This window comes from Schistocerca gregaria, chromosome 7, assembly GCF_023897955.1.
Source record: "Schistocerca gregaria isolate iqSchGreg1 chromosome 7, iqSchGreg1.2, whole genome shotgun sequence".
Taxonomy (NCBI): domain Eukaryota; kingdom Metazoa; phylum Arthropoda; class Insecta; order Orthoptera; family Acrididae; genus Schistocerca; species Schistocerca gregaria.
The window spans coordinates 432109274-432134749 of record NC_064926.1 but is presented as its reverse complement, the minus strand read 5'-3'; the positions used below and the strand labels follow the sequence as shown (position 1 = coordinate 432134749).

The 25476-nt window shown below is 41.5% G+C and overlaps 1 protein-coding gene across 1 annotated transcript in view; it reads right to left on the bottom strand.

Moving 5' to 3' along the window:
* The window catches only part of LOC126281704 (zwei Ig domain protein zig-8-like), an 883147-nt gene extending 862176 nt beyond the window's left edge, over positions 1–20971 (bottom strand). The window contains exon 1 of the mRNA XM_049980878.1: positions 20455–20971. Within this exon, the coding sequence (XP_049836835.1) occupies positions 20455–20530 (76 nt within the window). The 5' untranslated portion in view covers positions 20531–20971. The remainder of the gene's footprint in view (positions 1–20454) is intronic.
* Positions 20972–25476: the final 4505 nt, after the last annotated feature.

The window sequence follows — 25476 nt, the reverse complement described above, 5'->3', positions numbered from 1 at the left end:
ATATTGAGGACACCGCATCAGAACATCAGTCTTTGCACTGAAACTTCTGTGTTCAGCATTTCACTGCGAAGGTTTCCCTTCTTCTTTGTTTGTTATGTACCTGTAGTTACGTATTGGTGTGTAACGTAGGCAAGTTGGTCCATGAAAAGAAAATGACAATAATTATAACGAAGCTGCAAATGAAGGAGAGGGTGAAACGAACCATCTCTAAGTGGTCCGTAAGCAACATATCGACCACCTAGTTATATCGATATTTCTTCTCCTTCAGTGTTCAACCCCGGGATTGATTTCATGGAGCACGCCATCCCCGCTATCTCTGAGCTCCCACTTCATATCGGCGTATTTAGTTCACCGCACGTGAATCATAAGCCAGTGGCCTTGCCGCTGGGTGAAACGAACCATCTCTAAGTGGTCCGTAAGCAACATATCGACCACCTAGTTATATCGATATTTCTTCTCCTTCAGTGTTCAACCCCGGGATTGATTTCATGGAGCACGCCATCCCCGCTATCTCTGAGCTCCCACTTCATATCGGCGTATTTAGTTCACCGCACGTGAATCATAAGCCAGTGGCCTTGCCGCTGTGGTAATGCCGGTTCGCAAAAGATTACCGAAATTTGCATCTGTCAGGCAGGGCTAGATCTCGGACTGGTGGCTTTCCGGTTATGCCGAGCGCTGATGATAAGCGGGATCCATTCAGCCCTAGTCAGGCCAACTGGGGAGTTACTTGATTGAAAGGTAGCAACCCCGGTCACGAAAACTGACAATGGCCAAGTGAGCTGTGTACTGACTACGCACCTCGCCATGTCCACATCCAGTCCAGCCTACAGACTGAGGATAACCAGACGGTAGGGCGGCACTGTAGGACCTTCCAAACCCTGTTCAGACAGAATTTAGTTTAGTTCAGTTAGTTTTACATTATTCGTTATATGTGTGATAGCCTTGTTTGTCCCCGTCGATTTCTTCCTCAACAGCCCATTTAGCTATCGTTCCAATGATATTACTGTGCCTTAAAATGTATCCTATGATTTTGTCTCTTTTTGTCTGGATGTGCCTCCAGAATGAACTGGTTTCCTGTACTGACTCTGCACCTCCTCATTGACAACTTGATCTCGATTATCTTTTTACATACCGTAATCACTTTCAGACCGCCTATACCTATTGTCAAGTTACTATATTTCTCCATCTCTTTACATGTTTTCCACTGGCTTACCTCTTACTAGGTTTTCGACTGAATGAGTTATTTTTTCTACAGTCCCTTCAATTCGTATCGTAATGACCATTCACATTCATGTAGGTGCGCTATCTTCTCAGATGTTTGTAGTTAGGTATATACACTCCTGGAAATGGAAAAAAGAACACATTGACACCGGTGTGTCAGACCCACCATGCTTGCTCCGGACACTGCGAGAGGGCTGAACAAGCAATGATCACACGCACGGCACAGCGGACACACCAGGAACCGCGGTGTTGGCCGTCGAATGGCGCTAGCTGCGCAGCATTTGTGCACCGCCGCCGTCAGTGTCAGCCAGTTTACTGTGGCATACGGAGCTCCATCGCAGTCTTTAACACTGGTAGCGTGGACGTGAACCGTATGTGCAGTTGACGGACTTTGAGCGAGGGCGTATAGTGGGCATGCGGGAGGCCGGGTGGACGTACCGCCGAATTGCTCAAAACGTGGGGCGTGAGGTCTCCACAGTACATCGATGTTATCGCCAGTGGTCGGCGGAAGGTGCACGTGCCCCTCGACCTGGGACCGGACCGCAGCGACGCACAGATGCACGCCAAGACCGTAGGATCCTACGCAGTCCCGTAGGGGACCGCACCGCCACTTCCCAGCAAATTAGGGACACTGTTGCTGCTGGGGTATCGGCGAGGACCATTCGCAACCGTCTCCATGAAGCTGGGCTACGGTAACGCACACTGTTAGGCCGTCTTCCGCTCACGCCCCAACATCGTGCAGCCCGCCTCCAGTGGTGTCGCGACAGGCGTGAATGGAGGGACGAATGGAGACGTGTCGTCTTCAGCGATGAGAGTCGCTTCTGCCTTGGTGCCAATGATGGTCGTATGCGTGTTTGGCGCCGTGCATGTGAGCGCCACAATCAGGACTGCATACGACCGAGGCACACAGGGCCAACACCCGGCATCATGTTGTGGGGAGCGATCTCCTACACTGGCCGTACACCTCTGGTGATCGTCGAGGGGACACTGAATAGTGCACGGTACATCCAAACCGTCATCGAACCCATCGTTCTACCATTCCTAGACCGGCAAGGGAACTTGCTGTTCTAACAGGACAATGCACGTCCGCATGTATCCCGATCCACCCAACGTACTCTAGAAGGTGTAAGTCAACTACCCTGGCCAGCAAGATCTCCGGATCTGTTCCACATTGAGCATGTTTGGGACTGGATGAAGCGTCGTCTCACGCGGTCTGCACGTCCAGCACGAACGCTGGTCCAACTGAGGCGCCAGGTGGAAATGGCATGGCAAGCCGTTCCGTAGGACTACATCCAGCATCTCTACGATCGTCTCCATGGGAGAATAGCAGCCTGCATTGCTGCGAAAGGTGGATATACACTATACTAGTGCCAACATTGTGCATGCTCTGTTGCCTGTGTCGATGTGCCTGTGGTTCTGTCAGTGTGATCATGTGATGTATCTGACCCCAGGAATGTGTCAATAAAGTTTCCCCTTCCTGGGACAATGAATTCACGGTGTTCTTATTTCAATTTCCAGGAGTGTATATCGAGCGAAAGAGATAAGAAGTAGACAGATTGCCTATCAAAAATACACCTAGATCCATAAAAGTATTCCATTCTTAATTATTGTCAAAAAGACTTTGAAAATTTGAAAGGCAGTGGGCGAGGAAGAACATACGGTCTGTGGATATTTCAGGCGTAATGTGTAATGTTTCTCAAGATGTACTGGGAAGTCCAGTGATTCTAATAGTGGTCGAGGCAGAACTGCGGAATAGAGTGAGGGCAAAAGAAAAGTAGAAGAGAGTGTCAGGTAAACTGCCAGACCTGATCAGTTTCTCCTGTTCTACAGGCACAGCGTCCAGGAGAAGCCAGCATAGTTTTTGAGCGTCATGAGCCGTGTCACAACGCAATTTCGAACGGCGATTTCGGGTGTTACAACACTTGCTTGTTTTGTAAATGGGAGACTGTCACGTAGTTGCTCATCAAATGGATGCCCCAAAACACGCTTTGCGTATCAGGCAGTTGTACGTTACTTTCATTACAACACGTTTTTGTGCATTCAAACACGTAATAAGTTTACTCACTGACACACAACTAATTAGGAGCTATTGGGGCGTTTTCTAGTCGGAATTGATATTGAATTACATAACTGTTTCTGACAGAATTACCAGAATTAAGAATATAGCCTACAGTGTTTCTAGTGGGTAATGGCAAAATAGGTGAATTGTCTGTTTTGTTAGCCAAAGTACTGTCGGGACTGGACTATCAAACAATAGAGATCCACATTCGTTATGGACCAGTGCAGAGAATGCAATCTTCATACATGCATTTCGGAAGGAACTTCGCACTACTTTTTAACTGTACAGACACTTCAGTATCATATTTATACACCATAACTGGGCAAGCATCTTTCAACTAAAATATCTCCACCGTACATGAAAGTACGTAATTGATGTAGCAGTGCAGGTTGTAGATAAATGATTGATGACTGAGGGACGTTTGGTTCTGGTCATGAGGCGTGCTCGGACAGCCTAATGGTAAGCCTACCGCTCGCGATAAGCGGGATATACGGGTGAGAGTCGCGATCTGACAGAAATTTTCATTGTCGTCATTTCATTACACACCTAATAGTGGTCCACATTACCGACAGCCAATATGATTCATGTATTTCATAATGGCTGTATGTGCCTCAGTGCCAGTTCCTACTGACATGCGTTCATCTCCTAAGGAACAGGGAATCGCACGTTTGAACAACACAGGCACTGCAATATTGAATCGAATCGTAATGACGTAAAAGTCGACTTAGCAATACCACACACCTCTACATCACACAAGAGGAGACGAACCACCTTGGTAAACGACACGAAGTAGCCGCAGAGTCTGAAGCGGACTGCCATGGTTTGTGCGCATTCCCGCATTGGAGCGTAAGTTAGTTTAAATTAGATTAAGTAGTGTGCAAGCATAGGGACCGATAACCTTAGCAGTTTAGTCTATAGGAACATACTACCGAATTCCCAGCTTGGTAACTACTGTCGTTTGGTTTTAAACCTAAAGAATTGTGTTTACTCCTAACGCTCGTCTTTGTCACTGCATCCTAAAGTGCAACACATTATTCGTAAAAAATCGAAGAAATGGAATTAAATACAATTCGTCAGGTGGATTTCAGAAAGCGAATTCAACTGGATTTGGTTTTGTTGTGTGCTTGTGACCAACAATGACGCATAAATCACTCACTATTGGCCATGGGTTGCCAGATTAGACTGACCAAATTATCGAACATTACCTGGAGAAAGCATTTGCTCAGCTTAGCGTGATACAATAACATCTTTAGTAAACGTCATAAATGATAGGTGTTATTACTAGCTGCCTATTTCAATAATTCCTTTTACTTTTAATTTTTTGGTAAAAGTCATGCACGTTTCAAATTTCAAATAAAACTGAATGCATAATTCTGCTTTTACCATGTCGACACTTGATTTGTTGCGTCAGGTCATAAATGATTCATATGGCTGAGAACTCTTCCACACAGGCATTGTTGCGTGGAACCTCCATTACCCTTTTGATGATTTTTTGTTTTAGGGAAATCAATAAACAAATTAGTGATATGAATGTAAATGTATGACCACCGAACCACTCACTTCAATGTCGAAGGCCGAACACGAGGCTGGAATGCCAAACACTTCAGTAAATGTCGAGCATCTGGTAACCCAGATGGGAAGGAAAGAGATATGTTCAATCCCCCAAACAATAAAAGCAGTCTCCGCGAATGATGTCTGACAGTATCTCACTTCGTGATAAAAACAATTCCGGATTATTGCGGATTCCGAATTACTAAAGTCCGAAATACTGAAGATCTACTGTACAAGTGAACTTGTGTTAAAGTAACAAAATAGGCAACCAAAGTCTGACACCTGCAACGTTTATTTCCTTAAATCCATGATACAATTTATGAACATAATTGTCCTATTTCCGTTACTTAACCCCTCTAGAGATTGTACAGCCGTACCTTACGAGTTGAAATCAATCATCATTTTAATAACAGAGGAGAAGAAAAGCGTTTAACATCTGATGTAAAGTGAAGAATACATATAACAAGTAACAGCGCACCTTTATTGGTCTACTTTACCGATAAGTAAACATTAGTCTTGAAAAACTTTTTTTAACTTCAATGGCAGTGTTTCTGATAAAAGAGATGATTTTCGTTTATACTGAAAGACTAAATATATTATGTTTTGGTTCGGCCTAATAGCCCGAAAATGTTTCCATTTTTGCGCTTTGCGTTGTACCTATTTCTACATCTGAAGATGGTGGTCTGACCCATAGAATCGCGTACCCATTAAAGAAACGAGTGACTTACAGAAAAGTGTTATATTTCAGTTGTAGTTATCGCGATCTGCTTCTTGCGGATGAAATAATTAAATCTATAGTGTCTTTCCTGAAAATGGTTCTCGAAAATGTTACCTTATAGAAAAGTGAAACATGAACGTTAAATAGCACATACCAGAAGTCAATAGAAAGTTTTGAAATGTTGTCTTGCGTGGATAGCTACAGCGAATCAGTCTTCGTACTGAAGCAGACTACGATAATCACATTACTGAAAACGTACCTGATCCTCAATACAGTACTCCTAACACGCTATTATCTTTAGATAAATAGTTATCTACAACGAATGATCTGTATTAATAGAACCTTTGGTGTAGTAAATATTTAGACACTAAACGCACTAGAACTCACGAATATCGAGACCATCCATGCTGAAGGCAATCAGTGGCCGAAAACACAAACTACTATTCAATATCAGAGTGCCATACACTAGAGGTAGCTGTACAACAACATTGTGTCAATGTATCGAACCAATGGTGTGCAGTTTTAAAACATTGGTAAAATGACTTGATCATCACAAAATCTGTTGAATTAATAATAGTGGTATGTATGTCTGCGATCAGTTTGCTTATGAGGCAGCATCATCTGGAAGAACATACTACCATAGTTTTAACTATATACTCACATGCCGTTTTAGCTATTATATGTGTTTCCTGAAATGGTCCCATGGACCAAGAACACTAACACAAGGAAATAATAATGTTATGAAAGCAACAAATTCGATAGCCAAAATGATGTGTCTCAGACACTGGATTACTACCCTATGAAGTACACCAATGTTCTTCTAAATTATTACTAAATTCATTGCGTAGATTTGGTCTACAAAAACTTACTTCAATATTCGTAGAGAAAACCTTGAAAAATTTCGATCTCAGAGTAACCAATAAAATGCTTGATCCAGTGGTTGCACAAACAGACGGCATGTTACTGAAGTGATACCGCTAGTCACCTCAGAACAGTTGTAAGTAATAACTAGGAGTAAATACGTCCCAATAACATATTATTTATTATTATGTTATTTTACTATTTATTATTTAGTTTTGCATTACTCTACCACTCTATACCACCATCAGTACTGTGAAGTTTTTAGTGCCACATCCAGTGGAAGTCCCGGTATGCAATTAGCAAATGGCACCCTGTCACATGTTCTGTGACCTATTTCCAATTCTCAATTTATGGACGAAGGGAGATAATATCAACTTCAAATGGCGGAACAGAAAAAGCCTAATCAGAATCAATGGGTTCAGGTTTTTTTCGATACATCTGTTCTGCATTTCATATTTTATACGTGAATAGTTTACATAATTCACCCAGAGGTGTTGACACGAAACCACGTTGGTTACTGGGAGAATCAGCTCCATATCGTAAATAGTTACTAGGGTAATCACACCGCTCCGTAAAGAGAATCGAGATAACAGTCGAATGTTGTTTGAGAGTGGCCCTAACGTGGTACAAATCTCTTCGAACATCGTTACAGCAGCGCCATAACCATATTCGCTCACTTTATATTTACGCGGAACAGCAGTTGCCTCTCTTCCACCACACTAACGAGATGAAAAATTGCTATAGATTTGATACTACGTCCGCCCGCAAACAGATACGGCAGAGAGAGCACTGCAGGCGAATACAGAAGCAGATGAAAGAACCAAAATGAAAATCATGAATACTGACTTTTAAGATTCACATAGAAGTAGACATTGACTCTCTTCGTACCAAAATACGATTCATCATTAAGCATAACAGCTCTTGTGCAACACAAGTACGACTTATGTCTAATTTTATTTGATCTATTGGCACTACATGATAACAGCTGCTTATCTTTTCCTTATGCGGAATAAAACACATCTCTTACAAAATTGTTACAGTATTTGATTATTTGCTATTACACCAGTAATGCTTACAAATAATTAAAATTTCCACCCATCCTTGAACAGGTTAAAGCGTCATTCACGTCAATGACAACGATCGTACGAATTTCATTGTGTTTTCGCCATGACCATTAATTCCCCAGAGACTAATAAATGTATGTGTTCTATAGGCTGTAAAGTTTATGGTATGAAAAAGCCCAGAATTCCGATTTCATGTTATCGCTGATATACCAGACGAACACCAATGTCCACGTTTCGGAGGAAACAAGCAGTGACTCAATTTTAATCCATATGAAAGCAATTGTGATTCTTAAAAACATTTTCAATGTGCAGTGTACCGCAGATGTGTTTCGTACTTGAGTACAAAACTCGATAGAAGTCAGCTACCGGACTTCTTTTTTAGTATGTTACACAAATATCCGAAGTTCTGCGAATGGATTTACACGACAATCGTACCTCAACAATCAACCAGTTTGTTCTGCACATGTTTTTGCAGTAATTTACAAATGCATATTACAATCAGTGACTTAAATATAGCGCCAGACCATGATACTAATAGTCGAATTTGTAATATTCTAAACAGATTAATCAGTTGTCATTCCGAAACTGATTCGAACTGTAGAAAAGATAATACCTTATGCCCATATCTGGACTGTGTCTTTGTTTTCCGTCCCCCAATCGCAATTGACACATGTCAAATAAAAACAATTTAATGATAATAGTGATGGAATCATCACCTTATCGCCAGGGAGTTCCTGTGTATATGTGTCTCCATAATCGAAACTAGGTGACAAATTACTTTATGATATATACAGTCGCCTTAGTAAGTGAACAATAGTTTTTCAGTCTGCCACATAATAACGGGAAACTACTTAAATAAACCCAGATTTGATTTAAATACTGTATGGTGTTTCATATTTCACCATTCAATTTATCATTTGAAATACATTTTACCAAATTTTAGTCTTCGTAATATTTTCACTATTAGTCAGAGTAAAGCTACTGGAGCCAGTCCAAAGTCCCATCACATAAGAGTGCCGCTGTGTAAAAACTTTAATACCATTAAGTTGAGAGTTTCTTAACAATAGAAAACCTTCACACTCCTGTGTCTTGCAGTTTCAGACTCAAATCGTTTAGTTGTGATTAGATATGACAGAAGGCAGGTAGCACACTTAGTAATCTCCTACAGATTCGATCATCATTAAGTTGAGGCGTACGTTATGTATGTTGCAGGTGTTTAGACAGTGTAAGAAGTCTATTTCAACTGCGACTTACACATTATTTACAAAATAAATTTAGAGAAAACAATATAAATTCAGATTGAGAAAAGGTAAAAGCGTATCTGGTCCAAACGATGACGGAGGCAATAAGGAAGAAAAAGAAATTACGAGGAGCAAGGGTGTCAAATTATGTAATAAATAATTAGGAAATGCATTGAAAGAGAAACCAAAAGCTTGCATTACAAATCTATAGCACAATACATACAAAACGAAGGCGCAATGTAAAGAAGAACGTAGCTATACTAAGGAAACAGTATGAGAATTCCGTCAAGAATCCTGTGATAGAATGATATGAAAGACTGAACATAACGACCATGGTAGACAAGAGATAGCTTATTAATTCCTCGAGCACCCAAACTAACAGGAAAAAGATTCTACACGATTGCACGTGATAGACAAAAAAATAAGAATAAAGCGATATCAGATATTATAGGTAGAAAACAATGATAAAATTGAACTAACGAAAATAGACCCAAAGAACAAGATGATGAAGAACACCAAGAAGGTAATATGACATTCGAGAAGATAAAAGAAGCATTGGAGCACATGAAGAGCAGAAAATGAGCAAAATCCGATACTATTAATGAAAACTTTATCAAATGAGGAGTATTAATATTTGTACTGAGAGAGCTGCTTTCATTACATGAATGTTGAAAATGGAAGACGGTACCCGACTCTACGAGAGGAGCAAAAGTAAAACGTCTACAAAAAAGGCACTAGAAATGCTTGTGAAAATTACAATGGTAAAGCCTCTTAACACTGGCTATAAATTGTAACCATGAATAATTAATAACAGACCGAAAAGAACAGCTGACGCCCTTCTGCTAGAGAAACGATGATGCAGTGACAGTATTTCTAAAGTCGCGCAGATAACTGAAATGAGATAACATAATCAGCAATTTAGTAATACATTTTTAGATATTAAAAATGTTTTGCATTGAGTGAATAGCTATATGCTTTGGAATATAATGACAAAAAAACGAGATTATCCTAAACAATTAATACAAGTGATACAAAGTTAGCATTTAAATAAGGTGATTTTAAATAATAGAGGCTAAGGGAAACAGGACCAACGGTAATTAACAGAGGGGTAGGAAAAGTTTGCATGCTCTCACCCACTTCCTTTCGTATATTGTTAACGACGCTGATAGCCAGTGGAAAAAAGCAAGGTAATCGAGAAATAAAATTATTTCCCAGAAACACACAGTAAATACCCTACTGTTTGTTGATAACCAAATCACTTTACAAAATACGGAATATGATTTACAATTCGTTGAACATTGCTTGTACTTAACAGACAAACCCTATAGCTTACAAATATGAGAAAACAAAAATGAAATTATGGTTTTCAAAGGAAAATGCCCAATAAATTCTAAGATAATGTTAACCGGTAAATCAGTTGAACACACATTTCGCTTGTCGTGTAAGATATGAATATAATAATGAGACCTCCAGTGAATAAAGAAGATTATCTATGTAGCTAATAAGAGCAGCTGAGGATTAAAAACAAAATTTTACGAAGTAAAAGCTACACCTATGCACATACACTCCTGGAAATTGAAATAAGAACACCGTGAATTCATTGTCCCAGCAAGGGGAAACTTTATTGACACATTCCTGGGGTCAGATACATCACATGATCACACTGACAGAACCACAGGCACATAGACACAGGCAACAGAGCATGCACAATGTCGGCACTAGTACAGTGTATATCCACCTTTCGCAGCAATGCAGGCTGCTATTCTCCCATGGAGACGATCGTAGAGATGCTGGATGTAGTCCTGTGGAACGGCTTGCCATGCCATTTCCACCTGGCGCCTCAGTTGGACCAGCGTTCGTGCTGGACGTGCAGACCGCGTGAGACGACGCTTCATCCAGTCCCAAACATGCTCAATGGGGGACAGATCCGGAGATCTTGCTGGCCAGGGTAGTTGACTTACACCTTCTAGAGCACGTTGGGTGGCACGGGATACATGCGGACGTGCATTGTCCTGTTAGAACAGCAAGTTCCCTTGCCGGTCTAGGAATGGTAGAACGATGGGTTCGATGACGGTTTGGATGTACCGTGCACTATTCAGTGTCCCCTCGACGATCACCAGAGGTGTACGGCCAGTGTAGGAGATCGCTCCCCACACCATGATGCCGGGTGTTGGCCCTGTGTGCCTCGGTCGTATGCAGTCCTGATTGTGGCGCTCACCTGCACGGCGCCAAACACGCATACGACCATCATTGGCACCAAGGCAGAAGCGACTCTCATCGCTGAAGACGACACGTCTCCATTCGTCCCTCCATTCACGCCTGTCGCGACACCACTGGAGGCGGGCTGCACGATGTTGGGGCGTGAGCGGAAGACGGCCTAACGGTGTGCGGGACCGTAGCCCAGCTTCATGGAGACGGTTGCGAATGGTCCTCGCAGATACCCCAGGAGGAACAGTATCCCTAATTTGCTGGGAAGTGGCGGTGCGGTCCCCTACGGCACTGCGTAGGAACCTACGGTCTTGGCGTGCATCCGTGCGTCGCTGCCGGTCCGGTCCCAGGTCGACGGGCACGTGCACCTTCCGCCGACCACTGGCGACAACATCGATGTACTGTGGAGACCTCACGCCCCACGTGTTGAGCAATTCGGCGGTACGTCCACCCGGCCCCCCGCATGCCCACTATACGCCCTCGCTCAAAGTCCGTCAACTGCACATACGGTTCACGTCCACGCTGTCGCGGCATGCTACCAGTGTTAAAGACTGCGCTGGAGCTCCGTATACCACGGCAAACTGGCTGACACTGACGGCAGCGGTGCACAAATGCTGCGCAACTATCGCCATTCGACGGCCAACACGGCGGTTCCTGGTGTGTCCGCTGTGCCGTGCGTGTGATCATTGCTTGTACAGCCCTCTCGCAGTGTCCGGAGCAAGTATGGTGGGTCTGACACACCGGTGTCAATGTGTTCTTTTTTCCATTTCCAGGAGTGTATACGGGAGTGAGATCTGGACAATAATTAAAAAAGACCAAAAAAGGATAGAATAAGCTGAAATGAAATGTTTAACGAATGGAAAAGAATGTACTCTGAGATATAAAATAAATAATTTTGACATAAGTACAGAAATAAATGTATTTTGCATAAATGATAGGGCAGATTACGGGATCGCCAAATGAAAAAAGCTTATTGAAAGAACCGTGAACGGAAGAATAATTAGACAACTAACAGAGTACAGACCTAAAGGAAATAAAGATACAGGATGACCAAGGAAAAGATGGCTTTTGTGAAGACTGAACAGGCCATAAGCCTGTTCTTCGACGAAAAGTAGAGGATAAATTTAGTAAATGACAATTTACTCTGTAATATATCTCTTACAAATCTGCTACAGAATATGACTGTCAGCGTGACAGAGTGCGACTCCCATTTCCGTCAATAATTTTGGTTGGAAGACTAGGACAAAGTACAATCAGTCAGCCTTACGATAATAAGTAAACGGAGGTGTCGGGGCTTTAGATTCTAAAGGTGGTTGTAACTACTTCATCTGTCGAGTACTGACACTCCTTCAACTGCAGGAGCTTATGTAAAAGACAGCACAAAAGTTAGCAACTTTCCCTAGTGGACTGTTTATTACACAACATATCGTTCTAACAATGGGCTGCCATCCCAGCAGAGCGTAATGTAAGCCCTCATAGAAGTATCGTATCATCACTACACGACACACACAGTTGAAATTCTCCAGTTATCAGTCAGGGTTCTTTCTCGTCATTATCATAAAGTAGACATCACTTCGTTCTAGTCTTCCAATCGAAATATATTCTCTGGTAAAATAAAGTGTACCAATAATTCACTACCGCGATAAGTGGCTTTTAACAGGAAACTGCTGTGTGGTTCATATACCATTGAGCTCTCTGATTTCTAGGGAGTTTTTATTTGGAGCTCACTACGAATCATAAAAACCGAAGACAATGCGTGTTAGAAATTTGTGAGAGTCGTAGCGCTTCTGAATGTTCGTCATAATATGGTGTAGATAGGTGTACAAGTGTTCCGTGATGATTGTCTATCCTAATCCTTAAAAAAAAAGAGGTTCAGGTCTCATCACTATCTGCAGAAAACTAGTCAACGAAATCTGCGTCAATTCCTTTTGCGTCTTGCTTCTTGGTCGTCAGTTAACCCGTGTGTGACAAATCGGAAGCTGATGTTGTCAGTCCACAACTCGTATGATATAGTTATAGTTCTCGGAGGCTTTTTCCGTGTTATGTCAGCATTTCCTACGCTTCACCGATACTATATGTCGACATACTTGTTGACAATCGACCCAAAATCAATGTGAATTAAACAGTTTTCTTTCCCTCCGAAAAGAGATTGAACGAGCTGCAATCACATGTTTTGTTTCGTACTCTAGCACAACAATCTTTTACGTTTCCATAACCTTCAGGTACTATTTTGAAAACAATAAACAAAAATATGAGTATCTGGCAGTCACATTTCTTTATGGCAGAGTTGTGACTCTAGTCTTGACACTAGCAGTTTTATGTGTAAAAAAATCTGTTGCATTTTGGTGTGATCGATGTTACCTGTTAAATATTATTCTATTCGCCAATCTGTTTAGGTGTACAACAGAAAGAAGCACCCAGTCCTTCCACCCATTTCGTTTACCGAGATCTCACGTTCACCTACAACTCGTGATGTATGTATTAGGTCACATCATGATGCCATGCCTCCAGTGTTTGCGTTAAGTACCTTAAACGTAAAAATCAGATTAGACGATGTCATAAAGACGGGTCTAAATTACATTAGCAACAGTTGCATTAGGCGGGAAATGCCAAAAATAAAGTCGATATATACATTAGAAGCATTTAAAACAGTACAGACAAGACCTGGAAGAACATTAGCATAAGTAGTTTGCAAGCATTCGTTTTCGCTTACCTGCTTGCCATTAAGTGTGAATTGTAATCATGCTGATATAAACATACATCGAGAGTACCGAACGCCGCATCGCCAACGAAGCGAAGGTACCCTGTGGAGCAAGTGGAGCAAGTGGTCAACGTTGCTCTGCACACACGTAATACATAACTACACCTACATGCACGCACACACACACACGCGCTAGGTTCTCATTTTCGTGTAGAAGGTATGTTCTCATAATTAAGAATGGCGTCAGCCGCTCCTCTGAACAAAATTTTCGAGAGCTTTCCATTCTTTGGAAGGCAACAGCCAGAACTGGAAATCTAATTCCAAATATTCCCAATTAGAAAATCATTCTGTCCCATTCCCTGCAATCCATTTCGGCAGCAAAGACATGTCAACAGGTTTAGGGTGTGAAACAAGTCTTGGCCTATATCACAGCTAAATCCTACCCAAACGAGCACATTGTTCTGCCTTTTCGTATTCCTGTAGCTACGAGGGATTCGTGCGCTTTATTTTCGTGGTATTATTAAAAGTAAAATGAATACACAGAATCTTCCTTTCGTACAAGCTATTGCTTTACAGTATCTTAGAACTAATTTGTGTATGTCAATACGTATTCCTCTTTATGGATAAAGGTTTTGTTGCATCGCGTTGGTATATAACTAACCTATCTACAGGAGAACTTATCCAATTTATCTATAGGCTTCTGATTCCCATCCACTCTTTAGTCCAAGTATTGTGCCTCACTGTTTATAGGCACAAAACGCGTAGGTTTTATTCAGTTCGTTACTAAATGCAAATAAATAGGAGGCCGAGTTGGTACTAGCTGAAGGAGTCCAGATAGCAGTAATATGCGGTATGGCACACTGTTAGAGAGAAGGTTTATTATTCAAGAAACACATAGTACAATGAAAATTTCTTATTTTCCGTAGTTTGAAGGACTGCCGCTATGGCTATAACTAACATTCTCAGGGACTAAGCCTGAGGGGCCCTCCTTAGAGAATCAATGCAAACAGAACTGGCTGAGGGCCGATTATGAAAGTGAGTCTGCCTAGGTTGATATCCAGCTAAGACGTGAACGAGGCACACTCCAGTTCCGTCGAGCTGCATAGCCCGCTGGAGTGCGCTGTGCTCGCAGACGAATGGGTGCCAACCCTGTGTTGGCGCGGCGTTGTAGTAGTATCTGTGGCAATGATACTACACCAAGACCCCATAACGTTTTTGGATGAGTACATACAGTTGTTATCCAAGGTGCAACAGATGGTGTAATTCGTAGAGACCGATTCCTGTGTCATCACTCTATTAATTAATCGTTGTAAACCATGAGATTCCTGCTCGAGAGTAAACAGAAAACAGAAACTGAAATTCATTTTAACCATCTTCGTTGTGACAATTTGTAAGTGTGTTCGTCAGAGTTTTTTGTTTCTAAGCACAATGTGATTAAGAGAAAACCTAATATCATGCACATTACTACCCTACATCTACGTCTACATGGGTACTCTGCAAGTTACGTTTAAGCGTCTGGCAGAGGGTATCGAACCACCTTCACAATTCCCTATTATTCCAATCTCGTACAGCGCTCGGAAAGAACGAACACGTATATCTTTCCGTACGAGCTTTGATTTCCCTTGTTTTGTAATGCTGATCGTTTCTCCGTATGTAGGCCGGCGTCAAAAAATTATTTTCGCATTCAGAGGAGAAAGTTAGAGATTTGAGTTTCGTGAGAAGATTGCTCCGCAACGAAAAACGCCTTTTTTTTAATGAGGTCCATCGCAAATCCTGTATCATTTCAGTGCCACTCTCTCCCCTATTTCGCGATAATACATTACGTGATGCCCTACTTTGAACTTTTTCAATGTACTCCGTCAATCCAACCGAGGAAGGATCCCACACCGCGCAGCAGTATTCTAGAAGAGGACGGAGAAGGGAAGTGCTGGCAGTCTCCATAGTAGATCTGTTACATTGTGTAAGTGTCCTACCAATGTAACTTAGTCTTTGGTTAGCCTACCCCACAACATTTTCTATGTGTTACTTCCAATTTAAGTTGTTCGTAATTGTAATTTCTAGGTATTTAGTTGAGTTTACGGTCTTTAGATTCGACTGATTTATCGTGTAACCGAAGTTCAAAGTTTATGGACTCACGTGGACGGCTTAACACGTTTCGTTTATTGCAAATTTTCGCACTATACAGATATCTTTTCTAAATCGTTTTGCGATTCTTTTTTGGTCTTCTGATTACTTTATAGTCGACAAACGACAGCGTCATCTGCAAACAACCTAAGACGGCTGCTCAGTTTGTTTCAAAAATCGTTTGTATAGATAAGAAACAGAAAATGGCCTATAAAACTACCTCGTAGAACGCTTGAAACCGTTTCTGTCTTACTCGAAGACTTTTCGTCAATTACTACGAACTGTGACCTCTCTGACAGGAAATCTCGAATCCATTAACATAACTGAGACGATATTCCATAAGCACGCAGTTTGACTACAATCTGCTGGTGTGATACAGTGTCTAAAGCCTTCCGGAAATCCATAAATATGGAATCAATTGGAAATCTCTTGTCAATAGCACTCAACACTTCAGGCGAGTAAAGAGCTATTTGTGTTTCACAGGAACGGTGTTTTCTGTATCCATGTTGAATGTGTGTCAATAGACCGTTTTCTTCGAGGTACTTCGTAATGTTGCAACACAATACATGTTCTGAAAGCCTTTTGTATATCGACGTTAATGATGTGGGCCTGTAATTTAATGGTTTACTCCTACTACCTTTCTTGAATATTATTGTGACTTGTGCATCTTTCCAGCATTTGGGTACGGATCTTTTGTAGAGCAAATGGTTGTATGTGATTGTTAAGTATGGAGCTATTGCATCAGCATACCCTAAGGAATGTCATTGATTCATAGTCTGGATCAGAAGACTTGCTTTTATTAAGTGATTTAATTTGCTTCACTACTCCGTTACTCATGCTGGCAGATGTTCCTGTTTCGAATTCTGGAATATTCTTTTTGTCTTATTTTGTGAAGGCATTTCGGAGTATTACAAGTAAAAAAAGCAAACTGGAAGTGAGTAACTATGACAATCAAATCAAAAAGTATTAGAAGGATCGTGTAGTTACTTGTGACTATACACTACAACAGAATAGAAAAAAATGGCATTTCAGTCTTTGATCGATAATTTTTTATTTTCAAACATAGGTTTCAGGGTAGCTGCCCATCTTCAGATCATATATTGCAGTTACAGATTAACTTGCCACTACAGAACTATCGTTTCGCTGTCATAACTCATTCGGTTCGCTGTCATTGAAAGTAAAAGTAGCGATGAAAGACTTAAATGCCTTGTTTTTATTTAAAGAACCATCGCGGAAATCCCATTAAGACAATCATGTCTAGTTTTTATAAACAGTATATTTTATCCTCACGGCAGAGAAAGAATACATTCATAGAATCAAGTGACACCTTAGTAGCTGAAATTAATAACTACCAATATGTTCCTAGGTAGGAGGTAACTACCATTTTAGTTCATATTGAGATTAATTAGATCGCACGTCAACTCATTAATTGCAGGAATGAAAACAAGTGATAATGGACAATATGGAGACTTGAGTTAAATTTGTAGCGTTTCTAGAACCAAAAAACCACTAAAGCGAAAATAATTTTGGCGAATTAAGACTGAGGGGCCCTTTACTTTCTGAAAGGTAAGAACGAATGACCCCAGAGTTCAAAACTAGTAAGGTTGTCTTGAGTAAGCTTGTAAGTGATGGAAGCGTTACTTCACAGTATTTAAAATTGATGTGTTCGGAATACACCATTAAGAAAATCTACTGTTATGTCTGTAAAGTAGAAAAACAAATACTGATTGAAGCATTCCTCTGCAGTTTCTGAGAGACGCTGGTAATAAAAAGGCGAAACTCCGTGCATTACGTTTTCGACTGTATAATATTTACTACGTGTTCCCGTATAATTTGAACAGAGAAAAAGAGACAGTGCGAATTGAAAAGACAAAGATAACAAAGGCTACTTCTGTAATAGTGTCTTTACCTATAATACGTAATTTTCTGGGTCGATAGTATTAATTAAATATCTAGCGATCAATTCACGTCGCCAAAATTTCTGGTTTTGAACGATCTACTATTTGCCGGCATTCTACTCCGTCTGCTGTCGGTGTTATGTGAGCATGGAATGTAAATAACAAGTATTTCTTACGAACTTATGCATCTTACGGGCAGCGCATTGGCATTTTCACACTATACAAAAAATTTTAACCGACTTCTTTCAGCGTTATTCCATACATTAAAACCTGCGATATGTTGTAAACTTTATTTCAGTTACTATCTGGAGTGAGATGAGTTCACTGCTCTCACAGAAGCGCATTATTTCACTGGTGAATAGCTAGCAAACTTTGGACTTAAGTCTGTCAAATGACACGATGCAGATTGACCGATTTTTTTTTCTGAGATTCAGTAACAGACAAAGTTGGTTGTATAACAATTACAGGTAATAAATAGATCGTATTGTCGTTACTGTAAGTCACAGTTGAGATCTCAAAAATAATTTCTTTGAATGTGCCTTTTACATCTTTGGCCCTTTATTGAAACAATACAAGAACAAAACAATGAATATTGTAACTTTGCTACTGACGTGGTAAGTGTTTAAAAGAGCAGGATCTTATAATTTTTGTTCTTACAGAGAATATTCTGGTAGGTGCACAAACCACTCACATAGTTAAAAACAAGAACGAACGAAAGAACGATATAAATTAGGGTCATGTCGAGAGCGGGACAGAATGAAGAAGCGAGAGCGCATTTAATTTCGGAAGTAACGTTAACTGTTTTTTTCAGAAAGATGCCACTCTCATATTTTTCCCATGAAAGAATGTAACAGACGCCGGAGCAGTGGGACAACAAGCATTCACACAGCGGCTGTTTGCGTTGTACCATAGCTTTCCTTGATCGTAAGCATTCTAGCAACAAATACATGCATACCATCTCAGTGATCGCAGAAAGAACGCCGTTAGGTAACGTTTCCAAATTGATCTGAGGGACGTCAACTGTTTTATTTTAGGCTGTGGAGTATAAAGGCTGTTTTGTTGTTATTTTTCGTCAACTCACATGTGTCTGATACTTTTTAGTCATTTTATGTGCGTTTCAAAGCAATTACGATGTCAACATTGGGCAGAATAGTTCAGTAATAAATGCTATATTGGCATTATCTGGTGTGGTAACTATAACATTCAATCTGTGGGATCGTATTTAAGTAATACCTGCTGTTTGTGTTACTGTTTCCCATATATTTGTCATCATTACTTTAATTCCATGGCGATAGGGTGTCAAGTATCAATAGAGCAGCAATCACATTTAACAACTTTGTAGTGACAAAGTCTTGCAGTTTTCAGATTAACAGTATAAACGTTCAATGACGCTTCACGTGGATGACACTCTTTAAAATGACTGAAGCTGAAGCCGTTGTTGCGTCGAAATCGACTGCAGATAAATAAAGAAATCAATAAACACAGCTGAGTAGAAAAAAGTAGTAAGTGAATATCCTTATATCTCACAACAGATTTCTGAGCCTGATGCCTTTCAGGTATAGGTGAATACTACCGAATACATCCTGATGAAATGAGTGTCAATATAGTTTATTTTTTAAAACATTACCTTCTGGAGCTTTGTAATTGTTCGTTTAATTCATGTAACAGTAATAGATAATTACATGCTGAAGGACTCGCAATATTTTAATGACTACATTTTTCTGCTGGATTGAATTAGCAGTTGTATTTGGTACTTCTATGTGTAAACTGTAGTTAAGATGCAGATACCTGTACAAGCAACAGCGTTATCCATCGTTATAATGATGTGTACAGAGATATCAGTCGTTATTGGTACATTGTTGATACTCGAAATCCGTTGTCAGGGAAATGGTGGAAGGACGACATAGAAAAGAGAAAGAGGAATTCAGACAGAAGGTAATGCTTGACTAATCTACGAACATAGTTGACTATATGTTATTTTAATAATGATATTCAGTATTTTGATCCCCAACTTCTCAATAACTATGACAGTTTATATAACATTGCTATACATTTCGCATTTTTTATTCTTGGGCATTCACACTGCATTGCGCAGGACCAAGACAGTTTTTCGGTTTGTAATCACTAAACGATGTGTGTTGTGTACTAATCTACCACAGTACTTTCGGAAGCGAGATATAGCCATTAGAAAAGGAATGTCATACGCTCAAATTTAAAACATATTACAGCGCACCTTAGGAGCCAAAGAAATTGTTTTAGAAAAAAAAATTTACACCATCAAGCAGTACAACATAGTTTTCCGTGAACGATCCCAGTCTCAGTAAAACCTTTCTGTTTTTACTGATATGTCATTTTATAAAACACTGCAAATGCTCAAATGCTAATATAACTGGTGTTTCGTTCGCTCTTAAGGCGGCGTACTTCAGGCCATAGACTAAATTATCTGTAGAGGAGGTACTTCAATATATCGCGGTTCTAAAGGTATCATCACATCTGTAATCCTGTATCACTATAATAAAGGCAATATATAGAAGCAATTAACTCACTAGCCATGTTACTCTGCGCCCTGAGGATGCCGGCGGCAGCATGACCGAACTGTTTGTTATTTCAGTTTTTTCACGTATAATGTAAGATGAACCGGCAGTACATTCGGAAGGATTTTAATTGGTCCAGTGTTTCCTGCGTATCAGTTAGAGTACAACTTGCATGGGCGATGAGGAAGCTGAGGTGCGAATGACAAGTCATAACCACGATTAATTACCTGTTAGGAATTAGTAAAATAAAATTGTGTAGCGTCGCATAACTCACCGGGACGTGCAGCGGGTCCGGCGAACACCAACCAGACGATGCCGGCCACGGTGGCACAACCCACAACGCAGGCCATCACTGTCAGTACGTGAGGTACCCTAACACCCGGATGATCACTGAGAGTCACTGAGCAGGTCCCGCATAGCACTTCTACAGTAGTCAGACAGAGCTACACACGGAGGGCATGCACCGGGGGCCGAATTTTTTCTGCCCGCAGACTGCACGGCGAGTGCGGCCGACCTCACACGCACGCCGAGAGCGGCCGGTCGCCGCCTGGGCAGCTACCGCACAGGACGGGCCCCATAGTTGCCGACTGGGCGCGTGACGCTGGTTGCCGCGGCGCAAGGCGCGCGCTTCGCGGGATGCTTCCGGCGGCTGTCCGCGCGGTCGTCGGCGCAGGTGGCGGGCAGGTGCGGGCGGAGGAGCGAGCGGTGCGGCGAGGTGCGGCGCTGGTGAAGGCGCCTGCCGGACTGAGGCGGCGCCGCCCACGCCCACCGGCGCGCGGCCCCGGGCCGCCCCCCGCGCATGCGCACTGCCACCGCCGGCCGCGACCCCAGCCCTGCAAGCAAAACACTTCCGCCCTCTACCCTGATGCCAGGGTGAGGGTTGTTTCGAGTTACCCCCGCCGCGGACGTGTAGGGGCCTGCAAAAGTAGTGAACGCTGACTGACAACGAGAAGGGAAGTAAATGGCATTTCATCAGCAATGCTTATATTCCGCAATGCAATAGGTGTCCAGCAGCGACGTATACATAGTGATTCAGGGGAAAAATACGAATGAAAGTAATGAATTCCAGTGCTACAGATTCATCCCCAAAAACACAAAAATGTTACACCACGAAAACGTGAATCGAATTGTATGCTGAGTAATATTTATCTCAGTACAAAGAAAAGTGGAGAGAAGCAATTACTACTGCTATGTAGACATGCTGACAGTTGTGTGTTTTTTGACGTTAACAATATGCCAACACATCTGCAAGTTTATGCATAACAGTTACTAAGTTTTCTTAGGAAATTCCCAACAAATATATAGTTAAATAAAGAGCACATTAAGAAATACGACAGTTATGGTAATGCAACGTCAACATATTGTTCATGTATAACCAGCAAATTTTTTAACTAACCTGTCACAGTTGCAGTACATACATTTTGGCGACTAATTTCGAACCGACTAGTTCATTCTCAAGCCTGACCTACTGGGCCCTTATTGAATGTGCCTGATCTTAATGAAAAGATTCTTAAGTTTCTCCCGGCGTATTTGATAATCAAAGTATCCACGGGTGTACTGCCGGTCTATAGTGTCCAACGAGCACCATATTTCGGCGACCTTACATGTCGCCGTCATCAGGTGAACTGACGGACTGAGTTCCTGTGAACGTGCTGGCAAGGAGATCCGTACGCTATGGCTGCTGAAAGGGAACTGGGTACAGTCACGGCGGCGGCCGATTTAAATACCCTCCACCCGCGGCGCGCTCCCTCCGCTGTCCGAGACACGCGCCACGGTCGCGCGGTGGAACAGATTGCGACGGCGTCTGAGATGACGTCGGAGTGATGGCTCTGTCCGCCGTGGTCGTCACAACTATACGTTTGCTCTATTTACTCTTGATTAACCCAATCGCTGGTTCCCAAGCCTTGCTAAGATTATAGCCACAGTCACAGTTTATGAGGTCGTCATTGGTGGGTATTTCGATGGCCTCTCTAACAATGCTGTCCCAGTATCTCGACGTCTGTACGAGAATCCTCGTGCGTTCATACTCCATAGTGTGTGACTTTCCGACAAACAATGTTCAGCGACCGCCGACTTGCTCGGATACATCAGTCGAGTGTGCCTCTGGTGTTCACGGCTTCTATCCTCGACGGTACCCATCGTCTGACCAATAAACGACTTGCCACATTGACACGGAATCTGGTACACGTACATCCGTGGATATTTTGATTAATGAAAAGAATCTAAAACTGGCAATATATGCATCACACAGTGACGGTAGATAGATGTCACAACATACATTTGTTCACTATACAAATGAGAATCAAGCTGATGAGTGTTGTGAATGAAGCAGATGGTTCGAAACTACTCGTCAAAATTCGTGCACTGCAACTGTGCGAGATATGTAATATACTCTTCCTGAAACTGATTGATAACTACCTGAAGGAAATTTCGAACAAATACGTCAGTGAGGACTCAGAAACTCGTAACTTCTGTGCGTCATCCTCACTGTGATAGACTTAAAATTTGAATGAATACAAGTCAGGATTCAGAAGGAATGAGATAGGGATAAAGGTTTTTATGTAGCATTTGAGTGTTTTCTGTAGTTTACGTTGTCTTGAAAATTGGATTCTTTTATGTAGATATGTAAGCAGAATTTTTTCCGAGGGCTTTGCGCAGATTGTCCCATGTACCATGTTAACCCGAAAAACTTTTTTCTGGTGCGTCAATTGAAAAATTGTTTCAACCAACTTTCTTCAACATTGTGTAGTTCTTGCTAGGGGAATATGTTTAATGTATCTTTACAGATGTAGGTAGAGGTTAAATTTTTCTGATGGAATCATGTGTATTTTACCTAAGAATACTCTTACCCCCTCCCACAACTATTCCAAAATGTACCACACTGAACCATTTAGTCAATGAAATGTAGATGTGGAAAGGTTGAAGAATACACATGTTGCGAAGAAACCGAGTTGTTTACTGCCTTCATTGTACGCATTACATACCGATTGTAGTGCTGTAGTAAAGGTGTGGGTATTTTTATTCTTTCTGAGCCATTTAAACACAGGTACTTCTCTCCCACCCGCATACCTCATTTGTTGGTACTTTAGCGTACAGTACACTGTATACCAGTGCAGCCGTGCATCAGAATTACTTAGTAACTGCATGGTGGAAGTAGACATCTTGAATAAAATTTTTGTTGTATAAAGATGTAAGATGTAGACGCATATCGATAAGGTAGATATGCTGCTGATCAACGGAGAAAGTACGTTTACAAGAAATACTGTAATAGCTTGAATTTTTAGGTTCAGTGCTGATAGAGAGCATTATGATTATTACATTATTATATTTATCTCGCGCTCTGCTGTACATATCTAAAGCACTATGAGACTTAACTTCTGAGGTCATCATTCGCCTAGAACTTGGAACTAATTAAACCTAACTAACCTAAGAACATCACACACATCCATGCCCGAGGCAGGATTCGAACCTGCGACCGTAGCGGTCGCTCGGTTCCAGAATGCAGCGCCTAGAACCGCACGGCCACTCCGGCCGGCTGTACATATCGATTCTATAATTTTCTGCAGGTTCAGGCACAACTAGTGTACAGCAGCAGATTCACCGACAAGCCGAAGTGTTCTCGTCTACTTGAAACTGTAAGTTTAAATGCAAGACTTCTAAATCATCGTAGAACAAGAACAGACGAAGTTGCTAAGGTCGCTGTGCTGGCTGCCGTAGTCATGAATCCTCAAGTCAGCACACGACGATTTCAATACCATGGTGGTGTCTCGAAAACAGGTGCACATCGGATTCTGTAACGTCATAAATTCCATCCATACTATATTCATTTACACCAAGAAATTCATGGAAATGACTTCGGCAACAGGCTTCAGTTTTGTCAGTAGGCTCTGTGACACCTTTTAACGAATCCTAATTTCTTCTCAGATGTTCTTCTTACTGAAGAGGCGTCAATCTCCAACAAAGGAGAAGTCAATTTGAGAATATGCTTTATTGGTCAATCGGAAACCCACATTGGTTATGACAGGCAGAGCATCAAAGTGCATAGAACGTTAATTTGGTACGGAATTATTGGAGATACCATTATCGGGCCTTTCTTTGTAAATGACAACCAAAGTGACAGACAATAGGTTCGATTTTTAAGACACGCTCTTCCTGTTATCTGGTTTTCCGTACCTCTGAATCAGAGTTTGGTCATGTGGTATCAAAATGATGGATGCCCTGCACATAACGCCTTACAAACACCACGAATTCTGAACGGTAAAACCCGGATAAGAGGATTGGACGTGGTGGCCCAGATAGTTGGTCATCCCGACCTCCGGACCTTAGAACGCTGGATATTTTTCTGTGGGGAGCAGTCAAGGATGCTGTCTACCGATATGTAAATAGCACCAGAAAACACACAGCAATGCATTATTTATGCTTGTAGAGCCATCATAGATGAAGTAGCAGCACGGCGTAGGGCGTCCTACATCTACAGTGTGACCCTATGTGTGATTGCCAATAATAACTATTTTGAGCATGTGATGTAAGCTCTCTGTATTTTATGTAGTGGTAGAACCACAGTAAAAGTTACTACAAAGGGCCATGTTACTTCTCCACTGTCATAATTACTGTAATACAGCACTTAACAGTAACAACATCCAGTTACACTACAGTGCAGTATTGTTGCATTCAGTATTTATTGGTAATTTGTAAAATTTTCCAACGCGTCTTGAAGAGGTTAAGTGATTTAGTTAATGAATGATTTAGTTAATATTTAAGTTAGAGAAGTTATGTATTACTTACCGTATTCATACTACTGTTGTCAATAAAATGGAACAGTGTAATATGTTCTTGAATAGCTCTTGGGGAGGGAAAGGGTATTCTTGAAGAAAATTTACATATACATCTAGGTGATTACTCCGCTATTCACAATAATGTGCCTGGCAGAGGGTTCAATGAACCATCTTCAAGCTGTCTTTCTACTGTTCCACTCTCGAAGGGCGTGCGGGAAAAGCAAGTACTTAATTTTTTCTGTGGGAGCCCTGATTTCTCTTATCTTATCGTAACGATAATTTCTCTCTATGTAGGTGCCAACACAATATTTTCGCAATCGGACGAGAAACCTGGTGGTTGATATTTCATGAGACGATTCCGTCGCAACAAAAAACACCTTTGTCTTAACAATCGCCACTCCAATTCACGTACCATATCTGTGGCACTATCTCACGGACTTCGCGATAGTACAAAACGAGCACCCTTCTTTGAACTTGCTCCATGTCATCCGTCAGTCCCACCTGATGCGGATCCCACACCG